The sequence below is a fragment of the Oncorhynchus kisutch genome, linkage group LG7 (assembly GCF_002021735.2).
Source record: "Oncorhynchus kisutch isolate 150728-3 linkage group LG7, Okis_V2, whole genome shotgun sequence".
Taxonomy (NCBI): Eukaryota; Metazoa; Chordata; class Actinopteri; order Salmoniformes; family Salmonidae; genus Oncorhynchus; species Oncorhynchus kisutch.
This window is the reverse complement of record NC_034180.2, coordinates 36,962,197-36,977,399: the sequence shown is the minus strand read 5'-3', so window position 1 is coordinate 36,977,399 and position 15,203 is coordinate 36,962,197. Positions and strand designations below refer to the sequence as shown.

Here is a 15,203-nt window from a genome sequence, read left to right as displayed (position 1 = left end):
TAGTAAGTGAGAGGCATTATATGTCAGTCCTGCACCAATAGCTGTAGTGCAGAGTTCTGGGTTTGTTTAGCTCTATTATTAGGACATGTTGATGCCAGCCTCTCCCTGTCTGATTCACAGTTTTGACAAAAACAACACATTCGACTAACATGCTGCTGTTGAGTGTGTTGAGGGACGTGTGTGTGAGTGTGTGTATTAGGGAGGGATATTTCAAGGCAATAGGCCCTATACTTTCTATCCTGAACTGTAAACTCTCTGACTGTTTCTATCCTGAACTGTAAACTCTCTGACTGTTTCTATCCTGAACTGTAAACTCTCTGACTGTTTCTATCCTGAACTGTAAACTCTCTGACTGTTTCTATCCTGAACTGTAAACTCTCTGACTGTTTCTATCCTGAACTGTAAACTCTCTGACTGTTTCTATCCTGAACTGTAAACTCTCTGACTGTTTCTATCCTGAACTGTAAACTCTCTGACTGTTTCTATCCTGAACTGTAAACTCTCTGACTGTTTCTATCCTGAACTGTAAACTCTCTGACTGTTTCTATCCTGAACTGTAAACTCTCTGACTGTTTCTATCCTGAACTGTAAACTCTCTGACTGTTTCTATCCTGAACTGTAAACTCTCTGACTGTTTCTATCCTGAACTATAAGCTCTCTGACTGTTTCTATCCTGAACTGTAAGCTCTCTGACTGTTTCTATCCTGAACTGTAAGCTCTCTGACTGTTTCTATCCTGAACTATAAGCTCTCTGACTGTTTCTATCCTGAACTGTAAGCTCTCTGACTGTTTCTATCCTGAACTATAAGCTCTCTGACTGTTTCTATCCTGAACTGTAAACTCTCTGACTGTTTCTATCCTGAACTGTAAACTCTCTGACTGTTTCTATCCTGAACTGTAAACTCTCTGACTGTTTCTATCCTGAACTGTAAGCTCTCTGACTGTTTCTATCCTGAACTGTAAACTCTCTGACTGTTTCTATCCTGAACTGTAAACTCTCTGACTGTTTCTATCCTGAACTGTAAGCTCTCTGACTGTTTCTATCCTGAACTGTAAGCTCTCTGACTGTTTCTATCCTGAACGATAAGCTCTCTGACTGTTTCTATCCTGAACTGTAAACTCTCTGACTGTTTCTATCCTGAACTGTAAACTCTCTGACTGTTTCTATCCTGAACTGTAAACTCTCTGACTGTTTCTATCCTGAACTGTAAGCTCTCTTAACTGTTTCTTCGTCAGTCAGAAACGTCAACCTGCTTGAGAACGACAGTTGAGAGTTTGTTGTAGTGGCGTTGGTTGGGTTGCTAGCAAACTTCCGCTTTGTATTGTAGCTCGAATACGTTTCAACATCTGTTGAGCAAAGCGTTGCACACCTGTCTTCCTCTTCCTCCTATCTTGACTATTTTGCCTCCCCCTTTCCCCTTCCCTCTCTTACTTCCCCTTTCACTGGTACCATCAAGATGCCTGAGGCATTAGCGATTACACTGCCACAGCAATGCAACCAATGACAGAGTTGGGCTTTAGAGGCTGTCCAATCATAGATCAGTTTGAGGCTGACCCAGAAGGATGTGGGTTTTATTATTGAATAGTGTTTGTGTTTAGTCTGTTTATAGTCTGGCTCTAAATTAGTTTCAAAAACACACAGACACACAGAAACACCACACAAGCAATGAACTCTTTCAATGTATCTTGTTATATATTGATGTCCATGTCATGAACTGAATGGATGCAGTATTTCACTGTAAACTATCACCATGAGACGGACTACCTTTAGATTTCCATAATACTTACGTGGCTGTGACTAGTACACTGCCCTCATGTTTTTTAACCTGAATGTGGGCCACTGCTGCTTGATGATGCCTGTGTTTTTTAACCTGAATGTGGGCCACTGCTGCTTGATGATGCCTGTGTTTTTTAACCTGAATGTGGGCCACTGCTGCTTGATGATGCCTGTGTTTTTTAACCTGAATGTGGGCCACTGCTGCTTGATGATGCCTGTGCTTTTTAACCTGAATGTGGGCCACTGCTGCTTGATGATGCCTGTGCTTTTTAACCTGAATGTGGGCCACTGCTGCTTGATGATGCCTGTGCTTTTTAACCTGAATGTGGGCCACTGCTGCTGGATGATGCCTGTGCTTTTTAACCTGAATGTGGGCTACTGCTGCTTGATGATGCCTGTGCTTTTTAACCTGAATGTGGGCCACTGCTGCTTGATGATGCCTGTGCTTTTTAACCTGAATGTGGGCCACTGCTGCTTGATGATGCCTGTGCTTTTTAACCTGAATGTGGGCCACTGGTGCTTGATGATGCCTGTGCTTTTTAACCTGAATGTGGGCCACTGCTGCTTGATGATGCCTGTGCTTTTTAACCTGAATGTGGGCCACTGCTGCTGGATGATGCCTGTGCTTTTTAACCTGAATGTGGGCCACTGCTGCTTGATGATGCCTGTGCTTTTTAACCTGAATGTGGGCCACTGCTGCTGGATGATGCCTGTGCTTTTTAACCTGAATGTGGGCCACTGCTGCTTGATGATGCCTGTGCTTTTTAACCTGAATGTGGGCCACTGCTGCTTGATGATGCCTGTGCTTTTTAACCTGAATGTGGGCCACTGCTGCTTGATGATGCCTGTGCTTTTTAACCTGAATGTGGGCCACTGCTGCTGGATGATGCCTGTGCTTTTTAACCTGAATGTGGGCCACTGCTGCTTGATGATGCCTGTGCTTTTTAACCTGAATGTGGGCCACTGCTGCTTGATGATGCCTGTGCTTTTTAACCTGAATGTGGGCCACTGCTGCTTGATGATGCCTGTGCTTTTTAACCTGAATGTGGGCCACTGCTGCTTGATGATGCCTGTGCTTTTTTATTTCTATCTGTAATATTTTGATAGGTAATGTACCGGTGGGATTTCCACAGCCTACACCAATCTATCAGGGGAGGTTTAGCTAAGCCTGGCTCTCTCCACAGCCTGTTACTGCTGCCTGTCTGTATGCATGCATGCATGTCTGTCTGTCTCAGAGGCAGATGTTAGCTAGGCTTCCCCTGGGGACCATACTCAGCCTGAAATCCCCCTGTCTACAGCAGGGCTGCAAACCCACTCACAGCAGGGGAGAAAATGTGAGACTGTGTGTGTGAGCACAGATCCAGCCTTCCTGTCTTGATGAAGGGATAAGGCTGCGTAGCGGGAGTGTAGTTAGATGTGTGTGTGTGTGTGTGTTTGTGTGTGTGTGTGATTAGAGAGGAATAGGGGCTATGCCTGGGGCAGGTCAGGGCAGGCAGTATGAGTGGAGGGGTGCAGGCCCACCCACATCCACTAACAATACAGAGAGGCCCGTAGCACTAAGCAATCATCTCTCTGTTGTTCCACCATACTATGTATGTATTTCCTCTGGTGGAGGGGAGGGGTGATGTGTGTTAGTAGGAGGGAGGCAGTAAAGGTGGGTGAGGGAGGGGGTGAGGAGAGGGTGGGGGGGGGGGGGGGGGGTGAGGAGAGTACAGGGTGAAGGAGGTTGTTTTTCAGCACCTCTTTGGATGGTTGCCTGAGCACAACCCTTCCCATGCTGCAGACTCAGCCTGCTGAACAGAGAGGGCCCTTTTTCACCCCAGTGACAGATCATATTAAAGAAACAAGCTGCTCTGAGAGTGTTGTTTTAGCTCTGGTGAGAGGTTGTAGGGGTTGCAAGGCTGTGTGTACAGGGGTAGCCAGGGTGTGCTAAGCAGTGAGGTGTCCTCGCAGATCTGTGGGAAAGGAAAGCAACCATCGTTGTCACGTGTCAACGCAACGCTAGCAGACGTGTCAAAGGTTTCACACCTCGGTGCGCATAAACTTAAACACAAACACCTACGCACGTATAGCTACGAGCATGCAAAGGCCATTTTGGCACACACACACACACACGGGTTGCACACACACCACTCAGAGTAACAACTGACAGGAAGAAAGACTCCGGCTGTGTCAGAGGGCAGCTGTAAATTTTTGTGTGTGTGTGTGTGTGTGTGTGTGTGTGTGTGTGTGTGTGTGTGTGTGTGTGTGTGTGTGTGTGTGTGTGTGTGTGTGTGTGTGTGTGTGTGTGTGTGTGTGTGTGTGTGTGTGTGTGTGTGTGTGTGTGTGTGTGTGAGATTAGGGGGGAGAGTGGAAGATATCTGCGTTTGTGATTCAGACTCATCTAGACAGGTTTAGCCAGACTGGCAAAATTAGAACTGGAAAAGTAAAAGTGTGTGTGTTCTTGTGGGTAAGTGTGTGTATGAGGAGGTTGCTGTGTAAATTTATGTCAGTTTCCAGTGATGGGGTTCCAAGGTCTGTCCATAAACAGCATTTAAACAGGGGACTGGTAGCGCTGAATGTGTACAAGAATATATATTTTTATTGTTGCAATATGTAAGTGTCTTAATGGGTTTGGACCCCAGGAAGAGTAGCTGCTGCCTAGGCAGCATGGGGATCCCTAATAAATACAAATAGAAATGATGTTGTACACTTTAATCTTGAATATGATCAAGGTCAGCAGAGTGCCACAGGAAGAAGCCCTGGTCACATTCTCATAGTACAGACCAGACATTCAAATTCCGTGGTTAGTATAAACTGATGTTTGAACCACAGGTTGAAGAAGCTTCTCTCCTCCATGTTTGCTCATGGAATTACTCAGTCCTCCAGCTCTGGAACCAACATTACATCTCCAAACACCTATTATTTGCTGCCTGTTCCTTAATATGAAGTCCCAGAAAAATAAACATGTCAACCCCATAGTTTTCCAGTAAGCCACAGATACTTCTTCCCACTATCCACCCCCTCCCAAACACCCCTCGCCATAGAAAAACGGTTTATTGTCATAATGCAGTAAGGGAGTAAATATTCCAACTCATGGGACATTTATTTTTCTAAATGGAGATCTGAACCTTTATTAAATGAGGTCTAAAAGGTGGTAATGGCTCCCTCTTGTATGGGTGAGAGTAAATAAGGAAGAAGCAGTACATAGAGTGGGCTTATACTTCTCTCCACCGGTAGGTAAACAGGAAAGACGTTTGGGCTGTGAGTTTGGGGGAGGAAGGGGAGCTGAGTTTGGGTATGAAATGGGCTTTTCTGTGTTTCTGAGAAAAAGTCCCCTGGCAGCCTCACTTCCATCATCAGGGAGAATTAAAAGCACTTGCTGAGATCTCTTTATAGAATTCTGTAATTGTTTGTGTGTCCACTTGCTGCCGGGGCGGCAGTGTAGCCTAGTGGTTAGAGCATTGGACTAGTAACCGAAAGGTTGCAAGTTCAAATCCCCGAGCTGACAAGGTACAAAATCTGTCGTTCTGCCCTTGAACAGGCAGTTAACCCACTGTTCCTAGGCCGTCATTGAAAATAAGAATTTGTTCTTAACTGACTTGCCTAGTAAAATAAAGGTTAAAAAAAAAAAATATGACATCAGCGAATACAAAGTTGAAATGTTGTTGAGCGCATTCTATCCCCCACCCCCACCCCCCTCCACCCCCTGCAGGTGTGTGTGTGTTTGTCCAACCAGATAGGAGCAGACTTGAGCCTATATGACTAACCTGAGGAGTAGAAAGGGGGCATAACAAAGCAGTTGACAATGCTATGCTCGTCCTTTTTTCCTGCATTTCTGCATTCATGTCACAAGGACTTTCAGAACAGCAAACAGAGACACAGTAAACCGCGATGAGAAGAAAAAGTGATGGGCTAACTGAATGGTTTAGCTCTTTCTCCCTCCCTCTCTGTCTAAATACCTTGTCTGAGGTATTTAGGCTCATTTGCAGTGCTTGGGCTTAAGTGGCATTATCTACAGTTCACTCTTAGAAAAATGTGTGCTATCTAGAACCTTGTAGGGTTCTTCGGCTGTCCCCATAGGAGATCGCTTTGAAGAACCCTTTTTGGTTGCAGGTAGAAATCTTTTGGTCCCAAGTTTGGTTCCACTTTCTACAGCGTGTTCTACATGGAACCCAAAAGGGTTCTCCCTGGAACCAAAAAGTGTTCTACCTGGAACCAAAAATGGGTTCTACCTGGAACCAAAAACAGTTATCCTATGGGACAGCCGAAGAACACTTTTGAAACGCTTTTTCTAAGAGTGTAGTGTGTGTGCCTATTTCTGTCTGTCTGTTTTTCTCTCTCGAAGTGTGTTTGTGTGTATAGAGGGGTTTGGGGATAGCTGAAGGGTTTGGGGTAGTTGAGTGGTTTGGGGTAGCTGAGGGGTTTGGAGGTAGTTGAGGGGTTTGGGGATAGCTGAGCGGTTTGGGGTAGTTGAGAGGTTTGGGGATTGCTGAGGGGTTTGGGGATAGCTGAAGGGTTAGGGGTCTGGGGATAGCTGAGGGGTTTGGGGTAGTTAGGAGTTTTGGGGTAGTTGGGGGGTTTGGGGTAGTTGAGGGGTTTGGGGATAGCTGAGGGGTTTGGAGGTAGTTGAGGGGTCTGGGGATAGCTGAGGGGTTTGGGGTAGTAAGGAGTTTTGGGGTAGTTGAGGGGTTTGGGGTAGTTGAGGGGTTTGGGGATAGCTGAGGGGTTTGGGTAGCTGAGGGGTTTGGGGTAGTTGAGGGGTTTGGGGGTAGCTGAGGGGTTTGGAGGTACTTGAGGGGTTTGGGGTAGTAATGGGTTTAGAGGTAGTTGAGGAGTTTGGGGATAGCTGAGGGGTTAGGGGTTTGGGGATAGCTGAGGGGTTTGGAGGTAGTTGAAGGGTTTGGAGGTAGTTGAGGGGTTTGGGGTAGTTGAGGGGTTTGGGGGTAGCTGAGGGGTTTGGGTAGCTGAGGGGTTTGGGGATAGCTGAGCGATTTGGGGTAATTGAGGGGTTTGAGAATAGCTGAGGGGTTTGGGGATAGCTGAGGGGTTTGGAGGTAGTTGAGGGGTTTGGATAGTTATGGGTTTAGAGGTTGTTGAGGGGTTTGGGGATAGCTGAGGGGTTTGGGTAGCTGAGGGGTTTGGGGATAGCTGAGCGGTTTGGGGTAGTTATGGGTTTAGAGGTAGTTGAGGGATTTGGGTAGCTGAGGGGTTTGGGTAGCTGAGGGGTTTGGAGGTAGTTGAGGGGTTTGGGGTAGTTATGGGTTTAGAGGTAGTTGATGGGTTTGGGGATAGCTGAGGGGTTAGGGGTTTGGGGATAGCTGAGGGGTTTGGAGGTAGTTGAAAGGTTTGGGGAAAGCTGAGGGGTTTGGGGTAGCTGAGGGGTTTGGGGTAGTTGAGGGGTTGAGGGGTTTGGGGTAGTTAGGGGTTTGGGGGTAGCTGGGGGGGTTGGGGTAGTTGAGGGGTTTGGGGATAGCTGAGGGGTTTGGGTAGCTGAGGGGTTTGGGGTAACTGAGAGGTTTGGGGTAGGTTGAGAGGTTTGGGGTAGGTTGAGAGGTTTGGGGTAGGTGAGGGGTTTGGGGTAGGTGAGGGGTTTGGGCTAGTTGAGGATTTATGGGTAGTTGAGGGGTTTGGGGATAGTTGAGGGGTTTGGAGATAGCTGAGGGGTTTGGGGGTAGCTGAGGGGTTTGGGGATAGCTGAGGGGTTTGGGTAGTTGAGGGGTTTGTGGTAACAGAGGTTTGGGGTAGGTTGAGAGGTTTGGGGTAGGTGAGGGGTTTGGGGTAGTTGAGGGGTTTGGGGATAGCTGAGGGGTTTGGGGTAGTTAGGGTTTGGGGGTAGCTGAGGGGTTTGGGGATAGCTGAGGGGTTTGGGGTAGTTGAGGGGTTTGGGGTAGTTAAGGGGTTTGGGGTAGTTGAGGGGTTTGGAGATAGCTGAGGGGTTTGGGGTAGTTAGGGGTTTGTGGGTAGCTGAGGGGTTTGGGGTAGTTAGGGATTTGGGAGTAGCTGAGGGGTTTGGGGTAGTTAGGTTGGGGTAGTTGAGGGGTTTGGGGTAGTTAGGAGGTTGGGGTAGTTGAGGGGTTTGGGGATAGCTGAGGGGTTTGGGGTAGGTGAGGGGTTTGGGTTAGGTGAGGGGTTTGGGGTAACTGAGCGGTTTGGGGGGAGCTGGAGGGTTTGGGGGGAGCTGGAGGGTTTGGGGGGAGCTGGAGGGTTTGAGGGGAGCTGAGGCCTAATGTTTCCCTTTAGGGCATTGTACAGGGTGCTGATGGGGCTATGGGTCACAGCAGCCAGGGTCAAAGAGTAATCACCTCTGCCCTCTCAGCCCTAATGAAGGTCCGAATCATGCCATGGCTCTAGAGGCCTCACCTCACCTCTACCTGGATGACTGAGGACCCTAGCAGACTGAAGTAATTTAGCAGAGTCACTGTACATGGCAGTACAGCTCCCTCTTGCTACACTCCTATACCTAGTCAGACTAATGTGAATGTTTATCCCAGAACATAAGTTTCCTCTGAAACCAATCAAATGTATTAAACTTACAGACCGCATTCCAGGGGATTTATCAGTCAGACAATATTTGCTCAGTTTCTAATCGCAGAAGCCAAGTGTGACGGAGAGACTGAGCCCAGAGAGAACCCTCGCCGTCGCCTCAGGTCATCCAAACAACATAGTGACATTTTTGGGAAACCATAAGATCTCACGATTTGCCTCATAAATATGCGTCCTTTATATCTTTTAACGGCCCATGTCCAATTCCACATCACATCTTTAATTAGCTGTTTTTCTCTGAAGTCTTCCTCTTTGACATCAGCTCTGCTGCTATGTCTCCATGTCTGCAGGTTATGCATCTGGGAGTTGAAGTGAGGATGGATGGCTGGGCTGGCTAGGTGGTTAGACAGGAAAGCACCCCACGTCAGGCAGACGTGACACTTTTTTCTTTTTTGGCACTGATACGCTGTAGGCTTTTTCAAAAACACCCGTCTCCATTTCAACATCAAAGTGGCCTTCGAGAGAGCAATTGGCATCGAGGGCGAGCCTTTCATGTGATTTGTGGAGCATAGGCGTGGCCGAGCTGCTGACTTAAGGGATGGACACACCTGGCAGGTGCACACACACACACACACAAACAGCTGTGTGCACATACACACATTAACACACACCTTTCTTTGTTTACTATGAGAAGAGATTGCGCCATGAAGAAAAATAACACAGCCAATGTCATTGTTTGTCTATTTGCATACTTTGTACAGTCTGCGTGCCACATCCATATCAAACCCCCTCTCCCCGCCCCCTCTCCCCACCCCTCCCCCAACCTTCTGAACCCCAACAGAGTAAATATAGGCAACAAAACACAATAATGCTCAAGTGGATTCTGTACACTCTTCGAAAAAGGGGTCCCAAAAGAGTTATTCGGCTGTGCCCATAGGAGAACCCTTTTGGTTCTAGGTAGAACCCTTTTGGATTCCATGTACAGTAGAACCCTCTGTAGAAAGTGTTTTACATGGAACTCAAAAGGGTTCTACCTGCAACCAAGAAGGGTTCTTAAAAGGGTTCTCATATGGGGACAGCCGAAGAACCCTTTTGGAACCCCTTTTTTAAGAGCATAGAAGTTCTACAATACTGAGTGTGGGAATGAGTGTGATAGTATCACAAAGACAGGATATGCAGTAGTAGGGCCTGCTATGACTGACAGTGTTGGGGAGTAGTTTCACCTAGGGTTGAGCTACAAACAAACAGGCATTTTTCTCTGTTTTTTCACAGGCATGTATGTTCTCAGCCCAGCCCTGTGTGCCTTGTATCTGGTGAGTTCATCTTTCTCAGGAACGGATTCGCTCTGGATGAGATAAATACTAGCAGCCCCTCCCCCTCTGAGGATATGTGACTGGTGATGTCATCACAGAGACAGAGACAATGGACGCTAAATACAGTTAGGAGATGAATTCAGCTGAACTCCCCAGGGAGGAGAGGGGAGAGATGGGGGAGGGAGAGTTGGGTGGAGGGACAGCGACAGGTCTCAACACTTCAGTCATCTCCTCTTTTTGCTCTCTTTGTATCACAAGTCTTCTCGCTCTCTCTGATGCAGTCTTCTCTCTCTCTCTGATGCAGTCTTCTCTCTCTTTGATGTAGTCTTCTCTCTCTCTGATGCAGTCTTCTCTCTCTTTGATGTAGTCTTCTCTCTCTCTGATGCAGTCTTCTCTCTCTCTTTGATGCAGTCTTCTCTCTCTCTGATGTAGTCCTCTCTCTCTCTCTGATGCAGTCTTCTCTCTCTCTCTCTCTCTCTCTCTTTGATGCAGTCTTCTCTCTCTCTGATGTAGTCCTCTCTCTCTCTCTGATGCAGTCTTCTCTCTCTCTCTCTCTCTCTCTCTCTGATGCAGTCTTCTCTCTCTCTCTCTCTCTCTCTCTCTCTCTCGCTGATGCAGAGCATTGACGTACACAAAGCTGCTTCTCAGAAAGCACAGGGTGGTGAGCTCTAATCAAAGAGACTGGTTCACGTTGTACGATTTTGCTTGAAGGCCTATTGTACAACAAGGGCAGTGTTTGGGACGAAGTGCATACGTGTGAATGTGTTTTTCATCAGTGAGTGAGATGAGGGCTATGTGTTTGGCAGATCTTTGCCGAAAGGGGAGCTTCAGTCCTGTCCGTCAGGTTAAACATTAAAAAAGCACTTCCCTCCTCCTTTGCCAGCTTCTCTCCTGGCAGCCATGCAAATGCAGGCCCTACAGTAAAGCCCTGAGCAGCCCAGCCCACTCCGCTCTGCCAGCCAGCCAGCTGACAGGTGAACGTTTGCAGGCCAACCAAGGTGGGGGCACTCATCTCACAATGGGATAGAGGGATAGTCATATGGTACACTTAAACTCATGTAGTGCTGAGGATATCGTCTGGTATTTTTAAATACTAAAATCTTTAGGAGGAAAAAATATAAAGATTCTCATTATCAAGTACAAATGTGGTGGTGCTGTTCTCGATTTAAGAGTCCACTCTTTTAAAGCAAAATTCCCCTTCCCTAAATTAAACAATGTCTCTTTATAGCAGGATGGGGCCTGGCCACCGGAGTGTATATTAAATAAGCGAGGCCACACTGACGCCTTCAGTGCAGACATGACATGTAGACAGAGACAGAGAGGAGACAGCTTTACGGTATGTGCAGGGTTATTTCCAACTACAGGAAGCCAACACACTGACTTGTGCATGCATTCAGGAACACACACAGACACACAGCTTGGGTGCCTATTTTTCTTCAGCAGTGCATGCAGACACAGACAAAATGTCCTTTACTACACACATAGACATAGCCAGCAACTGTATCACATTTCACACATACGCACGCGCAGACACACACACACACACAGTGGATATTATGATCTATTCCTCCCATTTTCCACACTGTTCTCCTCCATTTCCAACACCTCCTCAAATAGCCTCCAGCCTGGCAGGGGGGCGATGCACCACCCTTCGCCTCGTCGCCCTTCTCCTCCTCGCCCTTTGCCTCCTCGCCCTTCGCCCCCTCGCCATTTTCCCCCTCGCCCTTCGCCCCCTCGCCCTTAGCCTCCTCACCCTTCGGCCCCTCGCCCTTTTCCTCCTCGCCCTTCGCCCCATCGCTAGGAACCCCATACCCCCTCCATGTGGCACCCTGAACCCCCTGCCTACCTGCATTGGCCAGTTGGTCTGTTTTGACTGGGCTAAATCCACCCTATCCCAAATAAAACACTTAAGAGACATGAGAACAGAGCATAGCAATCAAGCCATCCACGGCAGCCACTATAAACTTGCACAGTATAACCATAGTGGACATGATATCTCAACAGGAGTGATCATTAATCCCTATTAATCCCAATGCTCTGGTCTGACTGCTCCTAGCCAAGCATGGGCAGACACACACAAGCAGTCTGTAGCGGTTGACTCATCCTTGTAACACAATCCTCCACAGTCTTTCACATGATCATACATTAAACCACAAATATATGCATCACTGCCCAAATGATGGAGCTAACAGCTTTAGCCTATTGGACCTCACTGGCACAGCTCACAGCAGGCAGCTCACCATCTCTTTAGAGTGTTAAGTCAACGAGCCACTTATGTGGTCAACCAGGTACGACCCTCTGACCAAAGGCAGCAGGGTGAGGCCACAAGCGTTTGGTATTTGCGGCTTGGAGACACAGCTCCTCTTAGCGGTCTCGGGTTATGCCTTAATACGCTTTACAGTTTCCTCTGACAGTGCCCCTCGCCACCCCCTAATACCACACACACACTGCTGCACCACCGAACACACCACATTGTCTCCCATTGATTACAATTGCTGGTCAACTGTTGTTGATCCGCCCACATACACTGACAGTACACACACATACTCATGAACACACACGGCTACATTTTCTTGTATCATCTGCATATGACTCATGTATCTCTTTTAGTCTGCAATGGTTGCACCCCCTTCTCTCACCCCCTACGCCAAGAATAGCCTCTCTCTCTCTCGCTCTCTTTCTCTCTCTCCCTGTGAATCCCTCTACACACAGCTCATGAGAGCAGTACATTTGACTTCTGACAAGACAAGACAAATATTCTCATGTACCCTGTAAGTACTCACGTCTGGGTTCCCTGGGCCCATCCACTGTCACTTTAATGGCACGGTGGTAAGTGGCCACCTGAGGGGGACCAGAGAAGACTGTGATGGTCAGAGTGAAGCTCTTTCCTAGGGTAGACAGAATAGAGAAGGCATTGGTTAGGGAAGGGCATCAGTAACACAGAGTTTCAGAAGGAACATCAAACCAGAACATGTGTGAGGGTTTCCTGGCTTGGTTAATTCATTGTGGAAATAAACAGATTTTTGTGGAACATACACACTTTGTTCATAACCACCACAGTCAGCTTGCTGAATTAAAATTGCCTCCTGATATGGCTCCCTTTTAAGTTTGTAAATTAAAGGGACCACCACTTTGATGGGCTGAAATGTGGGCATGATTTGAATTATTGAGAGAATCTATTCCAGATTGTCCAAAAGGCTTACAGCGACAGTTTATTGTTCAACAAGGCAGATTCTTGCACGAGCTTCCTCGAGCTCTCTCATCTGCATGAAAGGGGAGAGAGGGAGATCGTGCAATGGTCCGTTTTTCGACCCAGGCTATGAAGCAGCGCTTTCATAAAAAAGGCATCTCTTGTTAAAGAGACGGCGGGGGAAAGGAATCCTGGGGTGGGGTAATTGACTACAGAAATGAAAGGTACGTTTAATTCAGAGACTAGAGCGTTTTCCATTCATCAGTCTGCAACTATTTAAAGTGTAACATTTAAGGGAAATATGTGAGCGCTAGGGCCAGGAGGAAGGAGAGGGATCCGAGAAGGTTCTGGTGGAATGTCAGCTATGTGAGAACTAGTTTTTAGAAGTGTAAACAGGCAGGCTTTTAGAAATGCCAAGCCTTGAACAGAATATTCTGGTCCAGGCGATTTGTTTATTTGGACAATGGTGCAATGTTCGTATAATATATGATGCTGCTACTATCCGGATCATCTTTTGAAGGGGGCGTGCGTGATGGTCAATTAGGACTCGTCCTATAAAAATAACTTGTGGCAATGTTTGGCTGAGCATTAGGCTATAATTTAAAATGGGGCTTTGCTCTTTGTCGATAAAGAATGATCAAACCACATCTTAAAATATGTAATAATCATATTGTGTTCTGGATTTTATTTTGTTCCAATAAACATTGATAATCCCCATAATTATACCTGCGCAATGCTGGTGCGGTCTTGCAGCTATAATTGGCCCGGGAGATGAATTCATCTGATTCTCACATTCCCTAACACTTTTATTTTATCTGTTAAAAAAATAGATTACCAAAAGTAGGTCTACTCAGGCTAAAGTTTTGCAAATCAGTGCAATTATGACGCATGCAGGTAGGTGTTTTGTATGCGATGTTAGTTATTGATTTCATTTAGTAGGCCAAATACTATTCATGTTTTAAGGATATAAGTGCGTGACTCCCTCTGCTCACCTCGTCCGCTTCTGCCCACAAACCGCAGGTCGTTGAAGCGGGCGACCTGGTTCTTCATCACCGCAGACGCGTTCCTCAGCTCCGCAGAGAAGTTCTCGTCGTTCCCCGCCATCACAGTGACCAGAGTCCCGTCGGGTACATCACCGAGTGCAACAACCTGTGAGAACTCAACGCGGTCAACCGGGGTCACCATGCTAAACCAAATACAGACTGCAACAAACCGCATCCGGTGTAATCAAAAAACGCACCATAAAACATAAATATTAGACCTGATTTAAAATCCCCCCCCCAAAAGTGCCCTTTAGATATTGTTAGCAAATATTTTGATCAAAATATATAGGCCTATTGTGCTATTAGGTTACAACTACATGGTAAGATGCTTTCTTGAAGCAAGCTTGCAATTCAAACACTAATATTTTAAAGCTATGTAAATGACTTTGACATTTGATAGGCCTACATCCAAATCACTCCCAAATCATTCTTGCAAATACTCCTCATTAAATAAGTAGGCCTATGCGATCTAAACAAGCATTTTTAACATTTGGATATGATTCAAATCAAATAGATATAGGCTTGTCTATTTTTCTAAATATTACACTTTTAGTCCACAAATTCTATTCACGTTCTGGTGTATAAATATAATTGATAACATTCAATGTAGCATAATTTCATTGCTACGTAATATAGGCCTAAATATGTTTTTCTGCATTGCAAAATTTTTAAAAATAGCAATTAAAAAATAACTAGCTTACCAGGTATAATAATATATGTTATCATTAGAATTATTGTTATTAAATTATCATTATTTGTATTAGGGCCTATATTGTTGCCTAATTGTTGATTAATTGTATGTCATTGCAGTTCATGCAAATCCAAACGCTTTTCTAAATCTCACATTCAAGTAAGTCCAATGCAAAACAGAAACAAGATCATTTTGCCAAGTTATCACTTTGGCAGGCCACTATAATTTTGACAACCTTATTTAATTCAATTATTTAGGCCTATATTACAGAATAGGGCTCTGTGTAAAAGTAATTGTAATAGACATACTAATGTCAGTAACTGCCTTGTTAGCGAAATGAAGCCTACTCAAGAAAGGTTTAAAACATGTATTTTACGCTTTTTCTGCAGTAGCCTACAGTAATACATCATTAGGTCGGTCATTAGTTCACAAGTGCCCATTTGTAATTATGCACAATTTACCTTACCTTGAAAGCCACAGGGAGTGTCTTGTTGCACCTCCAGTGTGAGGGCAGCACGGAGCAGAGGAAGTTTGGGCTGTCTGTACGGACCAGCTCGCCAGCGTGATCTGACAGGACGTCCACCACATTCCTGGCCTCGGGTCGTGTCCTCAGTGGTCCAGGGGTGCCCATGGTCCCGCTGCCGTCTCCAATCTTGCTGCAGGGGAACGACGTGGAGGGCGGTGTGAACCGTCTGGTGGTGTTAGGGTCTACGGGAATATGCAT

At 46.3% G+C, this 15,203-nt stretch overlaps 1 protein-coding gene across 3 annotated transcripts in view; it reads right to left on the bottom strand.

Moving 5' to 3' along the window:
• The window catches only part of LOC109894579 (runt-related transcription factor 3-like), an 89,137-nt gene that overhangs the window by 32,928 nt on the left and 41,006 nt on the right, over window positions 1-15,203 (bottom strand). For 2 of the 3 annotated variants that reach the window (XM_031829038.1, XM_031829037.1), the window contains exons 3-5: window positions 14,946-15,187; window positions 13,738-13,894; window positions 12,324-12,443 (exon numbers count right to left, since the gene is read on the bottom strand). In XM_031829038.1, coding sequence (XP_031684898.1) covers window positions 12,324-12,443; window positions 13,738-13,894; window positions 14,946-15,187 — 519 coding nt within the window. The remainder of the gene's footprint in view (window positions 1-12,323; window positions 12,444-13,737; window positions 13,895-14,945; window positions 15,188-15,203) is intronic. The other variant, XM_020488171.2, reaches the window with a different exon arrangement.